Source organism: Psittacula echo (assembly GCF_963264785.1).
Source record: "Psittacula echo genome assembly, chromosome: 6".
Taxonomy (NCBI): Eukaryota; Metazoa; Chordata; class Aves; order Psittaciformes; family Psittacidae; genus Psittacula; species Psittacula echo.
Genome location: NC_137743.1, coordinates 52,423,942 through 52,450,933, shown reverse-complemented (window position 1 = coordinate 52,450,933; position 26,992 = coordinate 52,423,942). Strand labels below are relative to the sequence as shown.

General features: G+C 38.1%; 1 protein-coding gene across 3 annotated transcripts in view; it reads right to left on the bottom strand.

Annotated features, from left to right (window-relative positions):
• The window catches only part of LDB3 (LIM domain binding 3), a gene marked incomplete at its 3' end in the record, with an annotated part of 117,161 nt that overhangs the window by 70,402 nt on the left and 19,767 nt on the right, over positions 1 to 26,992 (bottom strand). For all 3 annotated transcript variants that reach the window (XM_080620824.1, XM_080620825.1, XM_080620826.1), the window contains exon 2: positions 14,938 to 15,089. In XM_080620824.1, coding sequence (XP_080476950.1) covers positions 14,938 to 15,089 — 152 coding nt within the window. The remainder of the gene's footprint in view (positions 1 to 14,937; positions 15,090 to 26,992) is intronic.

Genomic DNA, 26,992 nt, shown 5'->3' with positions numbered 1-26,992 from the left:
GATAATCCCTTTTCCAGTACCCTGTGACAAACTGCATCTTCATAGATGACACTCAGCCACAACTAGATAGATATAGGTTTGGGCAGCATTCTGGAAAAAAGGACTTTAAAACGCAGAGACTAAACTTCGGTACTGAGGCATCTCAAGATCAGCTCCTCAAAAGATTATTATTTAAATAGCTTAGGTTGTATAGCAACTGCCATAATTTAAACCTCTCTGCAGGAAGAAACTGTGCTTCATTTCAGACAGTTTAGTATAGTTTAAAAAAGGAGCAGATCACTACTGAATTAACAACATTCCACTCCAAATGCCTGCCTTTCACCTGTATTAGACAAATACACATACATGAGCATTTAAAAAACAAAAACTAACTCAATTAAAATGCTTTCAAAACACACAGTTCGCCCTTTCATTGGAACATAACAAAGAAATCACAGAGACAAATCCTGACTGAAGCACTCTAGGATGCTCAGGTAAATGAATATGTATTTGTGGGAGGTGTTGCAAGAAGCTACATAGCTCTGAATATCCTCCTGAAGTCTTTCCAGTGCACATGGAATCACCAGAGAAAATGAAATGAAAAATGCAAAAATAGTTAAACAAAAGAATCAGAATTATATAAGTAATATCCTATTGTCAATCTACAGACCAGGATTATGCCTGGAATTCTCATCTTTAAAAAGTACATTTCAAAATTAGGACAGGTACAAAACCGAAATACGAATTCTTAAAAGCATGCAAAATCAAGTGGAAGTGACTGAGGCATTCAGAATTGTTTGCTTTAGAGAGATGAGTAAGGGAAGACAATACCAAGGTTTAGAAAATAATGAGTGGTAGAAAAGGGGAAGTAAAGCTACATTCCTGGACATTAAGTGAAATTAAAAAGACAACACACATAAAATTGATAAAGGCAAAAACCTTTTTCCTAGAATACTTGATCAACCGAAGTGAAACTAATTGTTACAAGACACCACTGAGACTACAAGAATAGCAGGATATTAGAAAGGATTAGATATTTATACTTTCAAGAAAAAGCCCAACAGCTGCTGTACCTTGGGTAAAAATAAGTAGCTATAAAGACTCTCATTTGTCATGGCACAACTTAGAAGACCAATAGTGGAAGAGCATTATTTCCTTACTGAAGGCTGTGTTGTACTTTCTTTTGAAATACTTCCCAGTGGCACCTATCAGCTAGAAAGCTGAGCTAGACAAAAACTGGGCTCATCCACAGAGGCAATCTCTGAATTAATACCTAGCTCCACACTGAGCTGTGTGTTTAGCTTTAGCTGCCACATCTGTAATATTTCCATAAACAGGAGTAAACAAACAAACAAACAAACAACTTGGAAAAAGGAGCAATCCTTACAGGAACTGTATGATTTCCATATAGAAAATATAGAAGTTACACTACTTTGAGAGCTGAAAACAGATGACGCAATAGATGCTTACCTCATAATGAGATACTATGAAAGTGAACAGTTTAAGGAGCAATGAAAACTGGCATTTTGTTTAACAACAGATAATTATCCTTTGAAATTCACTGACAAAGTATTCCTGAAACAAGAAGCTAGAAAACTGTAAAAGGCACTAATGCTGATATTCACAGTTGGAATCTGTCACAATATACTCCCTAAGATATAATTATCTGAGAAACATATACCTTTAAGTTCTAAGAACAAGAGTTAACCACTAACTGCCTGGAACAAAATTTCCTCAGGCAAGTTACCGACTGATCTTCACTCAGGAGAGAGTGCTGTACCCTTCCTTCAACCATTTCAGCTTAAAAAGAGAAACAATAAATCATATTCGTGCACATGTAGCATGAAAGACAGCAAAGAAAGGAAAAAAATCAGCTGCACTCCAGAACAAAATTAGAATTGCTGAAAACTGACTGTGACAATTTATGAACAAAGATGTAGGTGGAGATTCTGATCCTCCTTCCATTGGTGTAATTTCTGGGTACACTCAGTTATTTCTCTGAAGTTACATGGGGGAACCTGGACATACTCAAGACCGGAGCTGTGCAGAGTAAACGCTAAGTGTCCCCCTTGCTCTGCTCACTGATCATAAATTTTAGTGCCAAAGTTGCTCAGCACTGTGAATTGCTTGTCATGTACAGAGGTATAGCAAACAACCACATACTGCATGTTTGGCTCATATTTGAAAGCACTGGTATTGCAGCAAAGGAATTTATTTACCAAACTACTCCATCACTTCAGTTGTTTATTGTATGTCTATTTTCTTTCACTCATTACCTGACCAGAGAAGATGATGTTAAAAAGCTGTATTTCTTCCACATTACTGATAAGCTACATCTGTCATTCACAGTGCTATCCAACCAAGATATTTATTTCACACTGACTTTGAGGTTTCAAGATGCTACTTTAGAACAATGAGTTTCCTACATAACTCAGCCCTGCATGTTTACAGCTTTGAGATTTAAAAACAGAATTATGAGACTTGCTAGATTTAGCAGAGTCTTGAAACAGCGAAAAGGGCAGAGGAGGTGAAGTCAATTTGTAGAATGAAAGTGTATGCACTTACAGAATAAAGTGATTATTTACATAAAGGCCATTACTCCTCTGGGAAAAATATCTGCAAGTTCAGTTCAATTTTTTCCTCCCTCTTTTGCTAGATGCAACACAAGTTTGCTTTTCAGCTGATGATGGTGCTGTTGTAAATGTGTGTGTCCAGATTTACATCTTAATCCATTGACTACAAAATTATTTTATTCCAAACCTTCAGGGAATGCATTTGCTTAGCAGGGCTATGAGGAAGATGAAAGTCCAAATCTCACAAATGACGGTGACAATTTTAGATTTGATGTTGAAATGTTCCATCAAGATTGGTTTTGTGATTGCAATTGGATTTCAACTTTTGGACATTTTCTCTTATATTTTCAAAGTTAAAAATGGAAGCAAAAACCTCATTTAAAAATGAAAACTCAGAACAGTTTTAATGATGACCAAATACATTGTTCTGGTATTAATTCTCCTCCTTTCCACAGATACACCTCCACTCTTCCTCAACACTGGTTCTCTTTCTTAACGATGTTCAAAACCAAGATGGATGTAGTTTTGCAAAGCAGATCAATTTGACAGCACTGCTGATACAGCTGTCAAAATTTCTACTTGTTCCCACCTATATAAATATATCTTTACTTGAAGAGCACTTCAATCCTGGTATCTGCACTCACAACAGAGGGTCATTTGAAGTCAACTGCATCAAGAGGAGCTGCTTGCCCCAGGAAGGGCTGCAAGAAAGTTCTGTAATGCACTATCAGTTTAACCCATGTCCTCAGAGGAGCACAATACTGTACTTGCAGAGAGGTGACATGATCTAAGAGATAACAGCTCTTTTCTGTCTTTATGTGGCTTTTTTATATTTTGTATCTTCATCAGTCAGTGTCATTCTAATTCTCAGGACAGCTAAAATAAGCATTTCTTTTCTTACAGTAAGATTTTCCTTTCATTTTAATACATATGAGCACTTATTTAGACCTTGTTGAGCATCTTAATAGTGTTATCTTAATATTTCAACGACTAGAAAATGAAAAGGGATCAAGTGCATGGATAGGTAATGAAACAGATTAGATTAGGTTAGAAGTGCCTAGAAAACATTTTACATACTTTACTTATCACCTAATTGAAACAGAGTCATTCTGGAGTGGAGCAGGTATGCACATAGCAGGATGCAAAACAACAGAGCATGTAGAATTGGGCTTTTGCTATGTATCTATTTTAATGCAATAGTATCCCTGACCATTTGGCAGGGGTGATGGGGGTAAGAGGCATAGAAGGGACAGATTAAATATTACACATGGTTATCAATTTGAGGTGATCATTTAATAACTGATAAGATCAGTAATCTGTCACTTAAATCTTCAGCAAATTAAGTAGCCAAGCAGAAGCTGCTTCTTGTTTGTAAGTCTTGCACAGAAAATCTTGAGTCTTGTGATACCATGATTTAATTCTCTAAGCCCTGCCTGGGACATCAGCAAGCACTTGTCTTAGTGATTCCAATGAGATTCACAGACAAAACCCAGAAGCACTTGATGGTATTTAAAATGTAACTGTGATCACTTTGGGGCTAGGATGAGACCTACTTTCCCTCTTCAGGTTATCATCTGTGCCTGCAAGAAAACTGGGAAAGTGTTTCCATCAGCAGTTTTGCTCTCTATATATTAATGGTGAACGCAAATATTAATGCTTAGCTGGATGACTGATTTCTTAATTATTTCGCTGCATTGTGCTGCACTCAGATTGCAAGACAGGCAACTATGCTTTCCAGATCTAACGTTCATACCCACGGCTATATATGGACAAAAACTTCTTATGTATAAATGACATCAACCTTTCCCTTTAGGGAAACTGCTATTAAAAAAAAAAATCTATTAAAGAATTTGCTTGGAAGTATGTAGTACCCATCATCCCTTAGAAGGGAACTGAGTCAGGCAACCACAAACATTATGGGATAGAAAGGGAACGGAAAAGGGAAGAAGCCTTGGAGATTTTTGTGAGAGGAAGGGAACTAGAGACTGTATGCATAAAGCTGAGATTTTTGAAAAAGAGTATGCATAAAAAAAAAAAAAAGAAAAAGAAAAAAGAAAAAAAAAAAGAAAAAAAAAAGACATTTGAGAAGAAAATTCTACTCTCCTGGTCTCTCTTCAACCCTTTCTACTTCTGTGGCACCTGCACAGTGCCTGTTGCACCTTCTTAACTCTTCCGTTTCCTCCTGCTATGCAAATTCTGTTCTTTCTCCAACTGCCCTGAATTCTGTCCTCCACTCTGTTCCCTCCTGAATGGAGCAACTACCTCTTGATGCTTCCATCTCTTTTTAGTTGTCTTGGTACCAACACTAAAATTCCTCCGTCCCAGCAGCTTCTAAGGGCAAATGGGATTCTCTGCCAGTATCCCTGCCGCTCTGCTCTGTGTGTGACAGTTCTCCAAAGGATACGAAGTACGGAAGCTGAGCACATGCCTGGCACTCACCCAACACACACAGCAGGCTCTACACTTAACCTCCATGGAGCATGGACACCTTTTAATCAGGCAAGTTATTTTCTTGTTATCCTCTTCTTCCTGTCTTTGCACTGGTTTTAAACCATCTTCAAACCTTTCCTCCCCTTACTGCTACCAAAAACTCAACTCAGGTAACCCATAAAGAAAGGTGGATTTATCCCCTACAAATTTCATCTAGTTATAGAACTTGTTCCTGCTGTCCTGATTGAATTTGTATGTAGAAGTGTATTGGCATCAACACTGTTGAAAGCATACATTAATTTCTATCAAATCCATAACTTGGTTTCTATGTAATAATAAACAGATCGTAAGAATTTGAAAATGAGCTTTACTGCTGAATTACCAAACAGATCACTGCTATACAGTGATCAACTGTAGCTCACAAAACCTTATTGACATCACTATATTGTCATTCAAATGTCATCTCACACCGCTAATTTGCTGAGTTGCCTTAAGCTTAAATATGTTATTTTCCTAGTTTGCTTAAGACCATTCATTCATAGATTAGAATCACAATGGTACTTACCTGAATTTTTAATGTTAACCTAATCGAAATTCACATTTGACTTCAGAGTTCATTACAGGAGTTTTTCACAGCGTTTCTAGTTATCCATACTAACTCAATTTGAACAGCATAGGTTTCACAAGTAAAACACATTTTAACTAGGCTGAAACAGGAGTCTATTAGAGGGAGGAGATGGGTTCTTTTTACGTTCTACTTTTCATTTACATGTTTTCTACAGCTATTACTGATAAGCTAAAAACATTAAAAGTTCCTCTCAAAGCTTGCTTTAAAATAACAGCAGAAACATTAAGGGAAATAAAAGTGGTACTTTCAGCACAGTGCAGGCAAAACCACACTACTTCAGACACTCAGAAATTATAAACAGGCATTGATTATAAATAGAAAGGCACTACTATCACCTTAATAATGAATCGGCTAAATGGAGAATTTGGATTGCCTAACTATAGAGAATGGAGTTACAGAATCAAAACAGAGAGGCTGAAATACAATCAAAATTATCAGAGAGGGATGAAAGCTTAAGGGTATATATTCAGATACAGTGTCTCTCTTGAAATCTCTAAATTCAGCATATAAATTAGTAATAATTTCATTACTATATTCATTATTTGTAATTACTGACAGATGTTAAAAAAAATCTATTTAAGGTAAACATACAAGTAAGAAGATAATCTGCTAGTTTAAGAGCAGAAAAGAACATTTGAGTTATAAAAGGATCTAATAGCACAGCTGAAAGAATCAGCTATTATCAATAAAGAACAGAAGAGGCACTGAATAAAGATTCAGCACCTGTATGTAACCTACCATACCCTGGTCTTGAGATGTGACTCAACCGTGCCCAGTAAACATAATAAATAACAATTCTTAAGAATGCAGGTACAGACTTCAGAGCAGCACTGGGGACTGCTGTAGAGCATCACCCTAAAGAGACAGCTCTCGAATCAGGGAATCACAACTGAACTTCAAAGATATGATGACTCACAGAAAAATAACATAGAGCTTTGTAACTGCCTTTTGTTCATGGAATCATAGAATAGTTAGGGTTGGAAAGGACCTTAAGATCATCTAGTTCCAACCCCCCTGCCATGGGCAGGGACACCCCACACTAAACCATGCGACCCAAGGCTTTGTCTTTTATCTTTCCTCTGTTCATACAGAGGAGTTCAAGTGTTGTCCAAATCTAGATTTCTATACTATGCAGATGAATTCTGTTCTTTCCCTTGACACTCAACATTTTCAAAAAGCAAAAGCTTAACTCAGGATAGTTTGAGCATCCTGACCACAAATTACTTTCTTTAGTTTCCCAAAGATGTTAATGAAGCATATTTACTCAGCTGATTTTCCTGTAACTCCTCTTACTTGGGATGTGCACCTTATCGTGTGCTACATAGCTTTTAGAGTATTTCTAATTGACATATATGGGAGAAAAATTAGTGACCATGGAAAATTAACTACAGTCCACCTCATTTAGGTCTTTTTCTGTTTCCAAGCTAAAACACTTCAATGAGGTTTCCATTAATGCCTGTATCTGAGAGGCTTTGACTGGAAAGAAAGTCAAGAAAGTTAGGCAGGAGTTATCAAAATAATCTGTTTCCTTTTGAGGTACTCAAGTCCTGTTTGAAGTTGTCATTACAGTAATGCAGAAACTCCACATGGCCAGCCTGTACCCAGTGCTCAGCATTGCCATGCTGCCATAGACTCCAGCCAGGGAGATCACAGACATGAAGACGCCTGAAAGCCAGGCAAAACAGACCTTGGTGTATCACTGCTCTTGCTGTAAGAAACAATGGGATCATCAATGATTAAAATTTTGTGAAAAAAGAATGAGCCCTGGCAGCTCTTATAGTGGCTGGTGGGCAAGAAGCACCACAGTAAAAACGATCCAAAGGAAACCATGAACTTCACTTGCATAAATAACACATTATAAGATTGATCTAGTAAAGCTAAATACTAAAAGTAATACTAAAGTATTTCACCTGATTGAACAGTTCCTCATTTCATTTCTAAAAAATACTCTATCATCCATTCCAATCAGCTTCAACCGTGTAATTTACATTTTGACATGACCATGCTTAAGCTAATCAATATTAAACAATAAGAAAAGGTCCCAGCCCTAATATGTTGTGACCTTCCCGTCTACTATAACATTTTGGGTAACATATCAACTTCCTCATTGTAGAATACAACCGGTAACTGTCTGAAAGAGTACAACTGTCATGTACTTAGTAAGCTATGTCAGCCCCTTGACTCTGGTGAGATGTGCCCATGTTTCCCTAGCTTGACCTTTCCATGGTGGAGTGCAGTGTAATATGTGAAAAAATCCTCACGGAGATAATCTTTCTCAGACAAGTAAGAATGATTTTTTTAACCTCAGCTCTAAGCTGGTACTTGGAGGAAAAAGAAAATTGACATGCACTCAGAAGAGTTCCAATCCCTAAGTAGAATCTTGTTGCAATGAAAACTTCATTGCCCTTTAAAGTCTTGGCACATATCTACAGTTTCCAGACTCTTTTCTAATACTAACAAGAACACTTTATGCAGTGAGTGTAAATAGTTAAACTCAGTTAAACTGCTCGTGTAAGGAATATATTTATATTTATTGCAGTGACTGACATTGATATTTTATTTCATTTTCCATGGAAAAAGCTGCTCATTAATTTTAACAGCATTAAATGTTACTACTCAAAGACAGTAACAGCCCTTTCCAAATGCTAGCCTGACATCTGTTAACTGTCCTCTCATACCCACATACAAAGACAACTGGCCATGCAATAGGATTCTCCTCTATTTCATAAGAAGTGAGAGAGGACCACTTCTCAGCTCACAGTAATACATGGTAGCTTCTTTAATCCACTAGTAGGATATGCTTTTTTTAATGTTTTGAACATACAGCATCATCAGAAGCCTAGGGAGGAAACCTCGGTTACTGGAGGCAGATGGCTCTCAAGAGTTCAAGAGTCACATGCCTAAGCAAAATAACTAGTATCACATTTCACATCCACAATTAGTGTTCCTCTTCTTTATCTACTAATTTGCTTAAAATTTTAAATTTATACCTCGTTGTGATTCAGGAAAGCACACAGGCAGCTGCTTAACTACTTTTCTTGTCTGCCCGAAGGTAGGTTCTGTAACACCTCTCCTGGGTACATGGAGTTACCTACAGGTTAAGGTGCTCACTGAGTGAATGGAGAGCTCCAACACAGACTGTCCACATGGTCACAGGTCTGAGTACTTGAGCCAGTCTAGGTCATAATTATTCCAGTGAACAGCACATGGAATATCTAACATTGCACGAGCTTTGACTTTATTTCTTTCTGATATTTAGCCAGTATTTTCTTAATTTAAGCATTAAATCCTACTGAGACTCATAGTGGCATATTTAAACAAAATTTATGTAGAACTCAAGGGAATGGATTAAAGAACAGAGCTTTATTTTTCAATTTTTTCTTTTTATACTCTTGTTTTTTCTGACGTGTCCTCAAATTTCAAGCTATATTTCTACAGCAATATGAACATATTTTTACTTTAAAATAGGACAAGAGTTCATAATTTCTAGTGAAATATTATCAAACATAAATGGCACATCTTTGTCAACACTTTGCTAAATACTGTGCTCTGATAGGAGGCAGGCATTCATATCCTTAATCCATGGCCTTTACCACCTCGCATCTGCATCTAGTAATTCAGAGATCCTTACTAAAGTCTTGATGTGATCCTTGTTCCCTAAACTTTTAAATGCTGCTACACTAGCTGTTGAGTCCCAGGTGGGACTCCTGAGTGTGAAAGTGTTGCTGCAGCCTCACCAAAGGAGCAGTCATTTGGTACTGGGCATTCAGTTTCCATAGCTTGAAGACTGCAGTGAGAAAGCCAGGAACATCCAGGGAAAACTTAGTCACTCTAAGAATGGATTTCAGGAGATATATTCACAATGCTGAACATGAACACTAGTAAATTACCACTAGCATTAGTGTTCCTTTTAAGAAACCAAAAGTCATATTCATATGGCCTCAAATCCTCCCTGTAGTCTGTAAGCAGCCTCTGAATGAAAACATCATTAGTCTGATGAATGTAACAGAATCAAATAAAGTAAAAAATTCCAAATCCATATTTTACTTTTCTGTTTGTCTACAATTGTCTACAATGCTACAATCCTACAATGCTTTTAGGAAACATTTCTACAGAACAGTCTTAGTACCACTATTTCAGACTATGCTTTAATCAATATTGTTTATATAGTTTTAATTTACTCTTAAACTAGGACAGATACTCTCTTCTAATTCTTCTGATCATAAACTCAGCCTAAATCTGATTCCAATTTAAAATACACCCATCAGCACACCTAATACAGGCACAGAACTGGTTACTATTCACAGCTTCAGACAAAAGAAAGCAGTTTGCCATAACCACTGAATTCCCCTTGCTTGCAGTTTGCTGTCACCACATGCTTTATTTATAGTAGGCCTGAAATAAATACTGCAGGATCAGCCATCTTTTGGAGCTGCACAAAAAGGGGAAGCTATTAAATATTTACCGTAAGTCTCTCACAGCTTAATTTCTAAGACTTTCACTAGAGAAAAGGATTATTTAGCTCACAATTTTCCAGCAAAAGACAGTCAGTTGTGCCTGTCTGGAAGTGAATGGTAGCACCATTGGCATGCCCTGGGAGGGGAAGGTTGTGTCAACACACACCAAGCACAGAAAGTCTGCACAACCCCTGCTCCCATCCAGCAGCACAGGGTGACACCAAGGCAGGAGGCTTAGAGTGTTCCAGGAATGTTTGTGCCAGCAGAATGAGGCGCGCTCATGTTACAGCACTTTCCAAAACCAAGCCAGTACATTTGGTGAATCCTTTCCAAGGAGGCTGATCAGATTCCTTGAGTTAAGATCAAATGAATGTTACGGATACTCCACTGAAACCAGTTGACAAATAATATTGCAGTCTAGTGCATTGCATTTACTGTGAATTTTAAAAAGAAACCCATTTGTATGGAATGATAATGGATTTTGCATGCATTTCGTTTTTCACCTGTGACGTGCAGGACAATAAGTTCATGGCCAAGTATGTGTGGGACAGCCAGTCCGTTAAAGATGAACTTTGACTGGCCTAGAACTAAAATGCCTGGGACAGCTGTGTAGCTCAAGTAACTGATTAGAAACTGATACTGAAGAATGATTGAGAACTAAATTCCAGGAGGTCACAAAAGACTTAAAGCCCACCAATGTCTTTTTCCACCACAACCCAGGTCATTAGAGTATGATCACAGCCTTCCATAGCATGGTCTAGCAGAACTTGCACCAATCCCCACCAGTACATCTACATTAATGTAGGTTTCTAAGGAAAGAGCTGCATCTATTTAAGTATCTAATGGTTTAGAGTATCAGCCTTGTTTGCCTCAATACTATCACACCTCATGGAGTTCTACCGGGTAACAGTGCACACTGCAAAGAAATTTCTTTTCCTTCTCCCTTCACTGCTGCTCTCTTTTCTTCAACAAAGAGAACTCACTTCCTAGATCTATTTTGTCTTCTACACTGAAGGAAGCAGAGGTGGTCTGGAGGGTGCACACTTTCCACATCTCTGGATCACATGTCTCTTTCTCCAAGAATGGTCCAAATAATTCAAATCCCTGTCACTTGCCTGTCTGCATCCTTTAACTTCCCCAAAGCAGCACAGGGAAGCACACTTCAGGCTCTGGAGAACTAGGTAGCCAGACACTGAAAATGAGCAGTCCTAAAACGCAGCGTTTCACGCAAGCTAGTAACAAGACAAGTTCTGTCTGCCTGATCAAACCTCTGGCACAGCTGGTGAGACCTCCATCCTAATTTTCTAATTTGTTAGTGTACCTTGAACAGTGCAGACTGATGGTACTTGAAGAAAAACTAAGTTGGTATAGACAGAGAGTGCAGACTCTCACTGTGTAGGGAGGCAAGTACAAATGGGCATTCTTAATGTTTCCCTTCTCCTACGTCTGATATCTTGCAATTTGATGTCCTGCACAAGTGCTGACACCGTGTACAGCTTTTCTTGACAGCCATATAAAAACCAGTTCCCCACCCTGAAAAAAGAACCCCAAAGGAAAATTGAGTGTGATAATAAAAGTGAGTAGCAGCAAATACTGTCCAAACTGTCAGGTTATAAACAATACCCATGAAACCTTCATGGCCAGGATCAATAAAAGGAAAGGCCATTGCTCTTGAGAGCCAAGAGCCATTAGAAAAATAAAAAGCTTTCTGTCTCAGAGCATTTATGTCTAGATTTCACATTCCACTACTTCTTCCATGGCCTCCTAGACTAAACAAGCAAGTTCACTTATACTTCCAGTGTTGCAACAGGGAAACCAAGTCACAGATTGCCTGGTAAGGCATTCCGTGACTTTGAAACATATTGCGTAGAGCCACGTGACCATTTCACGTGAATGTCCAAGATCACCAAAATTTAGGGCTTAAGTTTTCCCATCACAACAGTGAATTTCCTAATGCACATATATATCTTTCCATTTGAAAGGATTTCCAAAGTTTCCAGACTTTTATGGGAATAAGACAACTGGCTGTACCCATCTCTACCATCTTTACAGAAACTAGATTTTTTTTTTCCATAGTAGTGGAACACTCCACTCCAGTTTCATTGCTGCAAGCCATGTCTAAAAAAGTGAGGATGATCTCTTAGCACAGTCATTTTCCTGGTAACCAAGTGCAGGAGATTCTGCCTTTCTCCTGTTTTGTTCTTACTTGGTTGAAAATTGCTGTCATTAGTGACTGCTCCCATATTTTTCATGTTAACTATTTTTCCTCTCACCAATAAAATTTTCATGAAATTATTTTTGTTGGGAAAAGAAATCATTGTAAATTTTGTGCAGGTGACTAAACTGCCACAATCTTTTCGTACTTCAGCAAATGAACCCATTTGTGCTTAGGGGAATAATTTTTCAAGGTGAGATTAAGCTAACTTCCCAAGTACTGTGGAGATGCTTTTTGTTCAAGACATTGGGATGCTGGACTTGTGTAACTGACATCCATATGTCAGTTGGCCGAGATCACATGCTGATATGGTTTAGCTTGTACAAACACTGACTTGTGCAAAGTGAAAGCCAGCTTAATGCCTCTGAGCACAACTTTCTGAATAGCCCCGAATCATCTAAAAACCACTCTATTAAAAATAATTACTTTTTAATCTTAGTTTTTCCCATACCGCTCTAGCAAGGCTGAATGAGTCACCAATGCAAGCTAATAGCTCACATGAAAAAGCAACTGTCGTACTGAAGAGGAGATTCTATGAATTGTACACACTTAGAGCACAAACATCATCCATGAAAGTTCTCATTTGCTAACAAAGAAGTTGTCTGACCTAATAGTGCTTAATAGTATTTCATATCACTTTATGCCATTTTTCTTCTTTTCAAAATGGATCTTAACTCATCTACATCTATTATCTATGCAAGCATATTTCAGTCTGTGGAATGCTCCATTACAGCTTACTTCGGCTGTCCATTATCGACATTACTTGTTTATCTGAATCACATACTACTGTTTTGGAACTGTGGGAGAAGGCAAGCCTTAAAAAAAAAAAAAGAAACAAAACAATAGATGAGCAAGAAAGCAGTAAATAATGACACTTCCACAAGAATTATGTGGAGAAAGAATAATGTATACCACAATAAATAAGTCTTCAGCATTCTGAAAATATTTTAAAACTAACAAATACTTCAATCATTCAACAATAAATAAGTTGTCCTGGATGCTGTAAATCACCTTTTTTTTTTTAATGATGTGGCAACTAGATTTGTTGCAATTTAGATGTCAGCAAGTACAAAAGCACAATTACTCACGATTATGGTTTTAAGCAACTTACATCTGTGATAGGCATTAGGATAATCTGGTTTTAGAATCATAGAATCATTTTATTAGTCAAAGATTTGGGAATCCATCCTCTGTGTGGAAGGAGAGGTGATTATTTGTAGTTTTAAATGCCAAGTCACAGAGACAGCCACTGGATCATTTTTCAGGTCCAATATTCAGGAAAATTAACCTCAAATATGCAAAAAGCCAAAGCACAAAAGGAAACATTTTCTTTCAATGAAAAAAACACAAGGATTCAACAGAAAAGCAGATAGAAGTTCTAAAATAAATTATCAGAAATAACTTTAGTTAACTTTCAAATCCAAAATAATCCAGAACAAAGGTATCATACATATAATATATCTAGCATTCATTAGAACAGAGAAAAAGAAGCTGGACTGGGCTATAAGAATTCAATTACATGCATCAAAATGGCACCCCATCTGCCCTCAACAATTTGGGAAGACCATTCTCTTCTGGTGTCTAATATAAAGCCCATTTCAGTACATTTAGGATTAGACTCCTGGTCTCTCTAACTCTGGCTGAAAACCTTGCCTAAGCACACTAGAGGCACACATGCACATCCTATGAGGCAGCAGAAGTTACTCCATACATCTCCCTGCCTCACTTACATTCACTGAAACAGCTAGAGCATGCCCTTTGAGAAAAATCTCAAAGATTTTTCTTTGAGAGAATCTGGAACATCTGAAAAGTTTTAATTTAAACTCTTTTCTAGGAAATATCTAAGTCTACCCAGTGTTCTCACAGAAGCTAACAAATGTATTGCAATTTTGTTAGCATCTTTCTACTTTGTGTACTTGTTTAATACATTATCTGGAATGTCCACTTAAGGCAAACATGGGAGTTACAAAGTCATGTGGAAAATTCAGCCATACATTTTGCTTTAGACTACCCTGCTCTGTCTTGGAAACCTCAGGTAAAGATCTTTTTCCCTTAGGTGTTAGTCTGTTCCCGATACTGTTTCAGCTCTATTGCACATCCATGTATGAGATTTTCTGGTATATTCTCAGAAATCATACTTCCACATTACAACCTGCTTTCTGTACCAGTCTTTGCCTAGCCTCTGGAAAAATTATCTTCTCCAGAATGCAATAAAAATAGCAGTTACTCTGCTTTATAATTTCATGGATCTTTAAATATTAATGCAACTATTACAGAAAATCTCTGTGCAAGGTTATCTGACTTGAGAGCAGGTTTCCTTGGAAGCAACATTAACCAGGAAGAGCTGAGAGACCTGTTACGTATTCTGCTTTAGCAAATTTTAACCAGAAGCTTGAATGGATACAGGGTTACACCTGAATACAGTAGGCTAAATTCAACACAGATATACTCAACATATCAACCATACTGATTTCTGTAAGAATCTATGCTGATTTCGACAAGAATCAAAGCAGATTTCCGCATTCTATCTCGTATCTGTGCATTGAACACATCAAGTAAATCTAACAGACAGAGAAAAAACACTTATATCACTTAGTCACAAGTTTCATAGGAAGCCCTTAGTTAATAGAAGGACTTTAACTTGTATCAACGTACTTCTGAAGAGTGAGGCTCAAGTTGTGGCTGGCTGACTTGATCTTGTTCTGGGCCTCTAAGTGGGTCATGCTGTCAGTGTTGACTCCATCAATGGCGACCACAAGGTCGCCTTGGTTCATCTGTGACTGTGCTGCCTTACTGCCAGGGGTGATCTGTGTGGGAAAAGGAAAAAAAAGTCATATCAGGGTAAGTCATTCTGTACGTAAAGCTCTCACAGAGAACTCAACCAGATTTTTAATGAGGAATAGATGCAGCAATAAATACAGTAATAGATACAACATTAGCTGTACCTGTTATTGTATGGGTGGAACAACAAAATTTGCAGAAATTAAACTCAAAGTTAACTCACATTTCAGGACAACATCTACTTGCTATTACTTCCATTTTGAGAGGTTAAGCCCAATGCAGTGGTTCCCTTACCATATACTATCTCCTCCTCAAGGAAATAATAATTATTATTTATATTGGATTACTATATAGATACATTACTCAGAAGCAGAAAAACAATGAACTACTGCATGATTTTATTGTATTTTTCCTCCTAAACCCCATCTTTCCCAAACTGATTCATTATATTGAAGAGACAGAAAATGAATGTGTGTGAAGGGCCTTGGACATGCTTTGCATCTTTCACAGCAAGCTTGATAGGAAACCATTCTGCTTACCCTTATCCATATACAACTACAGCTCCATTACCAAGACAGATTACTACATACCCGAGATGACCTCATCAACCTGTTGGACCTGACACTCCAAAGGCAGACCAGCACTTATAGAAATAAGAAGCCACAATGCTTCAACTACAAACCCAGCTACTGAGACAACAGCTCAAAAGTTCTGGTCATTCACTATGGCATAACATTTTGTTATCTCCAGATGTCTTGTGAACTGCATCTTCTCTGAATGGACAGTGTCCTGACCTCAGTTTTACACAGTCCCCTCTGCTTTCATAAAGATGACACTGATACAGTATAGCTACTTAATGAAACTTGACTCCATTAGGGAACTCCAGCTAAAACAGAAGAGCTTTCACGTACCATCAGATTTTAGTGAGCACATTAGAGTCATCCTCTGTTTTCAGCATTCAGTACTTAAAAGGTGTGGCCATAAGCTATAGGTCTTTGCTCTTATTTTTAGATATTCCCCTATATTCCTCACTTCTAAGAAAATCCTAGGATAATCTAAAATACTACAGCAAAGGCTACAGTCAAAAACTCTGTTCCTTCACCACACTGAATGTAAAAGAAAGATGTGTCTCATTATGAGCCAAAATTCTCCTGTGAATTCAGCCAGACTGAAACTGGGAAATTAAATTCCTAAGGAAACCAAAACCCAACACAAATCCATACACTTTTCATCATCAAATGTTAAATGAAATTCCTTAACCTGCCTTTCCCTAATACGAACTTCAAACACTTAAAAAAGTCCCTCCAAAACAATTCCCTAGACTGCTTCTTTATTCTCTTCCACTGACAAAGAAGAAAAAAACAGAAAAAAACCCCTTTCTTAACACCCCACTAAAGGTGCTCAGTATTGATGTTGGCAGTCTAATTGACAGTGTAATCTGACAATAGGAGTTGTCATCTTGCTAGAACACAGGCTCTACTATCAGGATGCTAGAACACAGCACCCCAAATACTTGGACACTCTACATAAAAACAGAGATTACTCCGGAATTAGGCACTGTAAACAACATCCCAGAACTGATCTGACTGGAAGAGACAGCTTTCTATTCCTTTTCATTAGAGATAAAACCAATCAGAACTCTATGCTTTCCAAGTGAAGGACAGCCAGAGATACAATGTTCTAACACAAAGTAGAGTTAGTTGACTGATGATTGCAGTGCCATTCCCTGACGTATTTTCCGGTGTTAAGGAACCGAGCAGTGAGGAAAATGCTTCCTGATAGTTTCAATGATGGAGTTTTATTCTGCTGTCTAATGCACCCTCATAGAAAGAGATTAGTAGAAACAAGAGACTCATATTACAAGCATTGTTTTCCTAGCCTATTATACAAATATTAGTTCTATGCTATGTAATTTCATTGACTTGCATGATGTGAAGTACACAGAATCCAGAAGCCTATAAAGAATACAGATTATTTGCAAACCTACTTGTACAGTTACTGAAAGACCCTGGATGTGTAATCTGTTTAAAATATTCAAATCAAAGTACAAAATTACACCTATTTTAGTTAGAAGCTAACAGGCTTCCCTGAGATTTTCAAGTGAACCCACAGTGTGCATTTCCAGTAGACATTAAGAACAGTCAGTAATTGCTGGGGACAAAATACCAGTGTACAGATGGAGATACAGGGCAGCCAGATCTGAAGTGTCAAGGCACATTCAAGACTATCTTGTTCCCATTTTTAAAGATCCAGCAGAAAGGAATGGAATGCAAAGTGTTTATCTGTTGGTATTTTCCTTTGAAAACTCATCTCTGATCCACTAAAAATTTACTAAATATAATCACAAGCAGAGAAGATATCACTGTGCCTTTGAGAAATCTGTCAGGATTATTTTCTATTTAAAAAGCTTTTTAAAAATAGTTTTATAAATGAAGGATGAATGATAATTAACTCTTGGAATCAGACTGCAAATCCAGATCTGTCTGCACAGTAAGTTCTAGTTTGCCCTCATCTCAGCCTCTCTTCTATTAACAGCGGTAACAAAAGTAAAGAAATACAGTACTATCTAGACCAAATACGCATTTTCCAATTTGACCACCAATGGTCAACTTCTCTGAGCAAGATCTAGACAGAACTATTTCAGAAAACCTTTGTAACTCACTTGCTCTGGATTACAACATTAGCTTACAAACGCTAGGTGCTGCAAACACCTTTATTCAAGGCTACAGAGATATCTTCCCCAGAGAGTCAGGGTATAGCTATTTCTGTCAACTGATTTCCAAAATCCAAGCCAGGATACCACTGACATCTAGTTTTAACAGTATTTTTTTAGCACCTCAAGCCCAAGCACAGACTTCACCTTGAAAAGCCAAGTATCTTTCTCTCAGAAAAGCAGAGGAACACTTGCTACTTCACATACATGAATTTTCTGCCCTCACAAATTTCTTATGAGGCAGACATCTGACTTCCAATATCCTCAGCTTAAAGCAAGTGGGCAGTCTGGAAGTACCACATGTTGCTTTCAGTGCACTATAGAGAATTCTTACTACACTTTGTTGTGAGCAGATCTGTATACTGCGTGAATATATAGTACGACAGTGACAGCTGTGCCCTAAACATTGTCTGCACTGGGTTCAGAGTAACTACTACTTAGCAGGAGCTCTGGGAGGCAGTGTACAAAGTGCAGCTGCTGCACCACCTTGAGAACAGCAAGTGTTCCCATCCAAGCCTCCTCAGCTATGCTTCAGAGGGGCACAGAATAGGGATCAGGCATCATTTGGATGGCTGAGTGTTAAAATACTAACAAGAATGCTTGTACAAACAGATGGATGGACACAGCTTTCCTACCTCAAGGAACTCCTAATTTACACGTCAGACAAAAATACATAGAGAGGCCTATAGAACTGAGAAGGTGTTAATACAGTAGCTTGCAGCATTAGCTAGGGTCTCTTCTTTTATGAGGCCTTGAGTTATGCCTGACCCCTTCCTAACCCCAACCCAAAAATCAACAAGTTATATTTTCCACTTTTCAGAGAATCAAGTATTTGCTAGCACTAAACATGCTAAAGCACTAGGAGTGAATACTCTCTCCTTTTCAGGATCCCTGGAAGAGAAGAAAATATTAAAAGAAAATACAGTATAATATACTTTTACAAAAGTAGACTATAATATACTCTTACAAGAAAACGAAAGGACAGACAATAAGGATTATTAGAAAATATGTTTCCTTTACGGAGAAAACAGCATTTAAGTCTCCCCCTGTTAAATTTTCCAAGTGGATTTTTGTACAGATGCTTCCAACAAGCCTTCATAGGCTTTTTAAGCACTGAGGCTCATGACAGCTCATTTAGCCTCCTCATTTAGCACATAGGAGCACAACCTACTGAAACGAGGAAAGACATGCTTTGAAACCTCACTGCAGTACAGTCACACTGAAGATGAATACAAGTAGCTATGTCTGGACTGAAGACATCAGTTTCTCTACCACTGTGAACAAGCTGAGGAAATTTATACTAATGTTTCCTAAACCATACAATCATATAATGGTTTGTGTTGGAAGGGATCTTGAAGATCATCTAGTTCCACATCCCCTACCACGGGCAGGGACACCTTCCACTAGACCAGGTTGCTCAAAGCCCCGTCCAACCTGGCCTTGAATGCTGCCAGGGATGGGGCAAACACAGCTTCTCTGGACAACCTGTTCTAGTGTCTCACCACCCTCACAGTAAAAAGCTTCTTCCTAATATGTAACCTAAATCTCCCCTCTTTTAGTTTAAAGCCATTCCCCTTCTCCTATCTCTACATGCCCTTTCAAAAATTCCCTCTCCAGCTTTCCTGTAGGCTCCCGTTAGGTACTGGAAGCTGCCCTACCTAAGATCTCCCCCGAGTCTTCTCTTCTCCAGGCTAAACAAGCCAAATTCTCTCAGCCTGTCTTCACAGCACAGGCACTCCAGCCCTCTGAGCATCTAAATGTGTTACTTTCTATAATACTGCTCAAAGGGAAAATCATGGATTTTCCTAGAAAATATAAGACAATTCAATAAAACAGAAAAGAAAAGGAATAAAACCCACTAGGACAAATCACAGGCAGAAAATACACCATTTCATGTGACACATTAGGAGAAGACATGAAACAGGAACAGAGAAAGAAACAGCTTAGATAGTGGAATGTTTGCTCTGTGGTGTAGACTATCTTTGATGATGATTTTTACACCTTTCAGTGCCAGCTGATAAATGTAAAGACAGAGAATTGCAAGAAACTGGAAATGAAAGTCTTTGCATGTATCACTAACCAAGCCTAAAGAAAATTCTCTTTTTGCAGCAACCATTTTCCTCAATAATATGTCTCATTGTTTTCAATTTACTACCAGGGTTTAATTTGGTTTTTCTCCTTTCTGCTTTTGCTTTTAATGAGACAACAAAACCTGCCTTACAGGAGCACTCATGGCATCTGCAAAATATGCCACTGACACCTTGAAGGGCTTCCATTTATATTAAACAGAGCTGACCTGGCAAGCTGCAGAGACACTCTCAAGTGGCCTCTCAGGCTATGCTTCATCTGTAGTTAAGAAAGGAGATTACAAGACATGTGAGAACACTCAAAATAGCTTTAATCTACCTCTCTTAGGTACTGAGAGCCATGATGCTACAGCAGCACAGAGATTCCATGGGGCAGACAGTCAAAACACTTACAATTCAGGACACCCTGTACTGAAATCTGTACTACAAGAGCAGAAGGGCTACCAGCACTTAGGCTATCCAGTTTACCTCAGTCTCAGGTATGCCAGGCCACATTGGAATGGTACCTCAATTAACACCAGAAATTTTCCTTCTACTTAATGCTTTTATAAGACTGCTGTTTATACATAAGCTCTTCCAGGAAGAAGAGTGACAACTAGTCCTTCTTGCTAAGCTTCATACACCCAGGTGATGAAAATAAGCCAAATGTAAAATATTTTCAGCTGGGAAATAACAGGAAGTATATAGCCAATGCTTAGGAGATTGCCCTAGGCAAGGCTTCTGGGGAATTTCTTGAGAGTGAGTGTGAATGCTCTGGTTCCTGCTTGGAAAGATGATCTATTCCATTCCTTGCCTCAACTCCATATCACCTAAATGAAAAATTTTCAGCCCTTTGTTACAAAAGAAATATTTTGCAGCTTAGCCTGTTAGAAGCATAACTCGTCTATGTACACCAGCTATACAGATGAGAGTAAAAATGTGGATGTGGCTTTTTAATGGGATGTGTTGGCATAGCTATAAAACTATGCAGCTCTCTAAATCTTGTATGGTGTGACTAATAGTAATCTCTCTTTTCATAATCTTCATCTAAAAATAGCTGTTAGATCTATTCAGTCTATTCTCAGTTAGCATCACATACTGTGCCAAGATAGTGTGTGCTACGTATCTTACACAAGTGAAATGGAAGCAGAGAAGTGAGTCATATAATAACAAAACTTGATTGTTTTGTTACAACAGTTTTTAAGGAAAAAGTGAGTAAGTTCTTTGGTATCAAAGTTTAATAACCTTAATGCAAATTAAAACTGTGACTGTTGAGGTACTGATCCTTAGTATTCTGGCAGCCCGTGTGCCTGAGCAGTTCTGTTGACTTCCACAGGACAACTCCCTGCAGCAAAGTAACACTCAGCTTGTAAGTGCTTGCAGGATTGGAACTGCCAAGTTTCTTCAAAGGTTCCCGTTCCTCTTCCCTACTTCTTTTTCAAATTCTAATTAATGTCAAGGCAGTTTCATAAGGTGGTATGTTTCTTTGTGTTTCAACTAGGCAGATCTCAGTTATCAATATGGCCTTTCACATTTTCACAGCAATCAGCTTCCTCAATTTTACATCCTGTGCAGCCTTTTTACCTCCTCATACAAAAACAATTTGTCTTGTCTTCCCCTACAAGCATTAGCAATAAACTGAGGGCTTTGTGTCCTTTCCTATTGGCCACTATGGTAAGATTTTCTTTCTTTCAAGTTCATTCTGCTTAATGCAGTTCATTGTATGTAACTAAGACTGCAATGCTTTATAACTTTGAAGGGCTTTTGATTGGTTCAGCAACAATAAGCCCTGACTAAAAGGGCATTTGAGACAATACTGTGACTTTCAGTTTGGCAGTTAGTGGCCTGCAGTCACTTCTGATATTAAGCAACTTAAAATAGCTTTGACTTTGAGTAAGTCCTGAGGTTCTATCACAGATCTGACAGATGTGTAAGTGACTCTTCTGCTCCTGTGTTTTTTTAAATTAGGGTACTTATTACATTGATACAGGCTTACATTTAACTGTTCTTTAAATGTGCATTTGTTTATTGAGTTCTTTTTGTTTCTGGCCATCAGAATACCAGGGGAGTAATTCTTCCTCTGATCACTAAAACACAAACTGCCAGTTTGACAGCAAATAGCAGTCCTGCCTCTAAACCATAAGTACGTGGTATTCAACTCCATGCTTTGCCTACAGACGCTAGAATAGTATAATACACATAGATAGGCATTTGTATGAAAGAAGACGAAACGTAGCACATGTACACAGTGACAGAGATGTCAAATCAGAATTAAATTTGCAGGAATGACATTAGGTGTTGTGCCATTCCTTTTACATCTAAAATTTTAAGGAGCCATACAGCCCAATGTTGATCTGTTTCAATTGGATGGCCCAGCATTAACCATCCATCACATAGCATCCATCACTCAAACACTCTCCTTATCCATAACTGTTTTGTACGTGTAGCATTCATCCATGCTCTGTGAGAGAATAAACAAAAGCACAGGCTTCAGACTTCAGAGAGTGAAGAATTCCTTTCAAGATCCAAGTGAATAAAAAAGAATAGAAGCAAAGTTCCCCTGAGAAACTGCAATGCAAATTTCTTCTGTGATATGCTGTATCATGTTTAGTGCATAATGCGACATCCTGAAAGGCATCCCAGCAGGATCCCTGGAAATTTAGAGACATGGCAGCTAAAATACAATCTTGTCACATTTAACAGGTACGTAAATTGCTGGTTGTTTCAGGAAGCAAGGGAAGTTACAGACTGAGGGTGTTCTTTTTATGTGTTAAAACGTAATACCTTAAGCTTTGTTTTCCTAGCTTTTCAATCGATCACAGAGATGCCACTTCCCTTGTGAAGCCACAGGAGCCACATTTTTTTAACAGGAAATAATTTGAACCACTGACATAATCTCAAGTCCAAAAAGGAAAACTCGTTATGTTGAAGATTGTGAAGACTAGCAGAATAATAATTAAAAGCAACACAACCTGAATTTTAAAAAAGGAAGTATCTTGGTTTACTGCTTATCTTTACTGAGGAGGGATGTCGATATGGCTGAAGACAAGGACTGCACTTTATTTATAGTGTGATGATGCCAGTGCTGGTTTTCAACCCAGTAAAGTGGTGGGTACAACAATCTTCAAAAATGTTCCACTTAAAGCTTGCAGAGTATAATAAACCCCCCCAGATTTGACAAAGCACAAGCTAGTGACATATATGGTTTTCTAAAGGTAAAAGCATCCCTCTAAGTGAATTTTATATCCATCAGCTTTGTAATCCTATAGTGCATAAATGTAGCTGAGTAACTTCCCACACATCTCACAGTGGCTTCAGGGCACATAGCAGTAGTAAGATGGAAAGTTTTCAAAGTATGTTTTTGTCTTTTTCCCATATACTAATTTTCCATAACTCTATAATATCAATTTTTTATGTGACTTTAGAGTGGCTTCCTGTTTACAGAAAAAAATGAAATAATAGAAATGAAATGTTTAAACATACTTACTGTCTGTAGCTAAAGGCTATTTCAGACTTAAAAGTAAGATGGAAAAAGTACCATTCGTTGAGAAAAATACAGTGACTACTAACACTACTAATGCAACATGGGTGGATTCAGTGACCTGCTTGACTTCTCTCCCCTATGAATCACAAACTTGTTGTGATGAACCAGGAGGCCAAGTAAACCCTGAGTGGCTCTTAACATTAGTCTAGGGCTCACGAGCTTGTTTAATTTCTGGTCAGAAAGAAGTCAGATCAGGTGGATGTGCTATACACAAAGCTGGACTGATAGTCCTCTTTCCCCACAGAGTACTGCTTCATCAGCTTCCCTTCCCAACCTGCACGATTTCTTAGCGAGAATCTGAAGTAAAAATATTTTACAAAATATTACACAAAAGACAAAGATATTATGTTCTGAAAACTTAGAGAAAGTCTTTATTAAACATCAATACTGTTTATGAGCCAACACATCCTGAAAGGTACATCTAAAAATACTGCTAAGTTAAGAAAATGCAACATCAAGAAGGGTGCACTGAATTAAGATTTTAACAAGAATGTCCCATCAATCTGAGAAGATGTTTGAGAAGATGATTTAGAAGCAGCTTATTTAGAAAGAGCTTTAAGAAATTAATAACCACAGCTAGTTAACATTAATTTGCCCATGGTGAAGGACTCTTCATTTAAATTGACCTGTATATGCAGATCCAAAAAATGCCACTCACCTTCATCACATCATGTCTTCTATTTCGGGCTGAAATGATTCAGAAATTCCCAACTACTACTAAGAAAGCTGTTCTTGGGGAATTTCCATTCCAGATAAAGGCAGGAGTCTGTGATGATTCCTAATTCAGCAGAGTGCATAGTTCAAGCAGCCTCAATTATCTTTGGATAAACTACTGGATTGTTTTGGTTTTTGGGGGGTTTTTTGGTTTTTTTTTGTTTGGTTGGTTTTTTTTGTTTTGTTTTGTTTTTTGTTTGGGTTTTTTTTTTTTTTTTTGGCAGAGGGAAAATTATTTATTCAGACTTCCAGTCCCTCCACGATTTCAAAAATGGTAAAGCATGTTTATTGGACCATCCCACTCAGCAGCATATTCCAAATACTCACTGTTAGAAAAACAGGACTACTTGTATACAGGACTACTTCTACAATAGGAAAACTAGAAACTTTCTGACATTTACAGAACTTGCTTCTTGTTGTGACAGAGATGACATCTGGACTTCTTGCCAGCAGTAATACCAAGTGTATTCCCTACTTTGTCAACATTCACCCACCAGTCTTTCAGGCACACAGAGAAGCACTCCCTTGTGGACAAGCTGATCTGTTGTCTCTGATGACAGGTTTTGCATTCCCCAAGGAGTTATGCAGCACATGTGTGTTTGGAGGGCGATTTCAACGTGCAAAGACTATGACCAGTAACTGGCACTTGAAAAAAGGTATTAAGGCAGGAAGAGAAGCCTAATTAGTATTTCCTATCCAGCTGACATGCTCCTGTGGACAGCCTTTCACCTTCTGAGCTGCTCACCCTGCTGATCAACAGATGGGGTTTAGAGAGCTTTCAGTTTGCACCAGGAATGTTAAGTGGGGTGTGTCCCATCTTAATAAATTCTTCAACTCTTTGTACTACATTCCAGAGGATCCAGTGAAAAGTCTCCATTGTTCCAGTTACAGAAGGCAAAGCAAGCACCATGAACTGTGAATGAACACTTTCTATCTAACCAGGAGGCCCCTGCAAAACACAGCCTGCAGATTTGCATGTGGTACTGACATTGCTGGTTACTGATACTTTTACCTGTTAAACTTGGGAGCAATGTTTCTATCAACTCCTTTTTGGGCACTCTGCTTCTCTGCTGTTTTATCTCATCTAGACTTGGTGTTCACCATTTACTGGTGCAAGCAGCACCAAGCGAAGGCAGGTTACTTTTCCAGAGCATGCAGGTTTTAACAGTGTTTCAGGTAAGGCCTTGAAGCACACTGTTTACATGTACTCCGACAAATCCTATTCCTCTGTTCATTCCTATTTCTTTCAGGTAGTCAATTATACTTGGAAGGAAAGTAACAGTGAATCATAAGGATTTCTACCAGTTTGGCAGTATGATCAGTGGTTTAGGAGCTTAGGGCAGAATTTCAAAATCAGCTTACACATTCATATCTAAAAAATATTCTTGAGTAACAAAGATTAGGTGCATAAATTATGTGTGAAAATCATCATTACTCTGGTTGATGTAATTAGCAAGGCTTTATCTAGATGAACATGGTTCTGATTCTTAGTTTAAGATATTCATTCATCTTTGATTCAGAGCACAGCTCCTTATGGATCATCAAGCTGCATAGCAAAATTATTCTGCAGGGTGTTTCACTTCAATTTCAAAGCTCTACTTTTGTCTCTATTCCTTCCTTGGTAACTAAAGACATATTTCTCAGAAGCAGAGGTTGTAGTGAGCTACGCACCTAGCCACAATGAGTTGCAAAATTTTGCATGTCTAAATTAGGAATTTTCCTCCCCTGGTCCAAGGTACATACACTAATTATGATAATCTGATTGCATATTTTGTTATGGAATAAATGGTCACAGGACATCTATTTAAGTCCATGGAAGGAATGCAATCAAGTTCAGAATTTGGCTTAACAGTGTTTTCCTTGGCTGTGTTAGACACTGTAACTTCTGCAGTGGAGCATGTCAAAATAATTGGTTTGGAAGAGGTAACAGTAAGGTGGTTGGTTGACCAAGACAGAATTTCACGAAGTCTAAAGTGGTCTGGCTTTCTGTGCCCAGTTTGTCTTTTTTCCTTCATCTTGTACCAAATGAATTGCTAAGCAATGAATTGTGTAGATGACAAAATATGACAGTTACTTTAATAGGGATTCCTGCTGCTAGTAAAACCATTATCTGCCTGATGCAAATGAGGAATGAAAGGAACACATAGAAAAAAGTTAACCCTCCACTTTGATCTCAAATGAGGACATAGCTAAACTGCATGACAATGAGCTTCATCATTCCATTTTGTCAAGCAAGCATCTGAAAGGCTAAATTAAAGTGACATTTTGGACGGCATAAAGCAAAAATGTCTTTAAAGATTGATGTATTCCCTAATACCAACATACAAATCTCAGATCCAGCCAGAAATATGACTGACGGAATTATGAAAGTTCTCTGTTCTGTAATATTTACAGAAATATTTTTCAGAGCTGTACAGTCACGCACAAACAAAGTCTGTAGGAGTTTTGGAGTTCTAATATGTTGTCAGAGTCTGGTCTTAGCCAAGTTTCTCCAAAACCTCTTCAATCACGAGATTACTTAGTGGATGACGGGCTCCCACCCTCCCTACTGTATATTTTTCATCTGTTTCCTTTTTTCAGTATCCTTCCTTCTCTCACAGCATCTTGTTCAATAACATTGCTTAGTCTCATGAATTATGTTTGCAGAGAAAATACCTTAAAACTATCAGCGATGGAACTGAGATGTGCTTCACATCAAGACTATTCCAACTGCAATAGCAGCAGAAAACATTTCTCAAAGTGAATATGCACCTATTTAACAACAGGAGGCTTTTACTTCAGCTACCAAGAAGAGGAAATAAATTAAAATTAAGAATGCCTGGATGCCTACTGGCCAGCTGGGGATATTCCTGGGACAGACAGAAGCACCAAATGGAGCTGTATTAGTAAGCT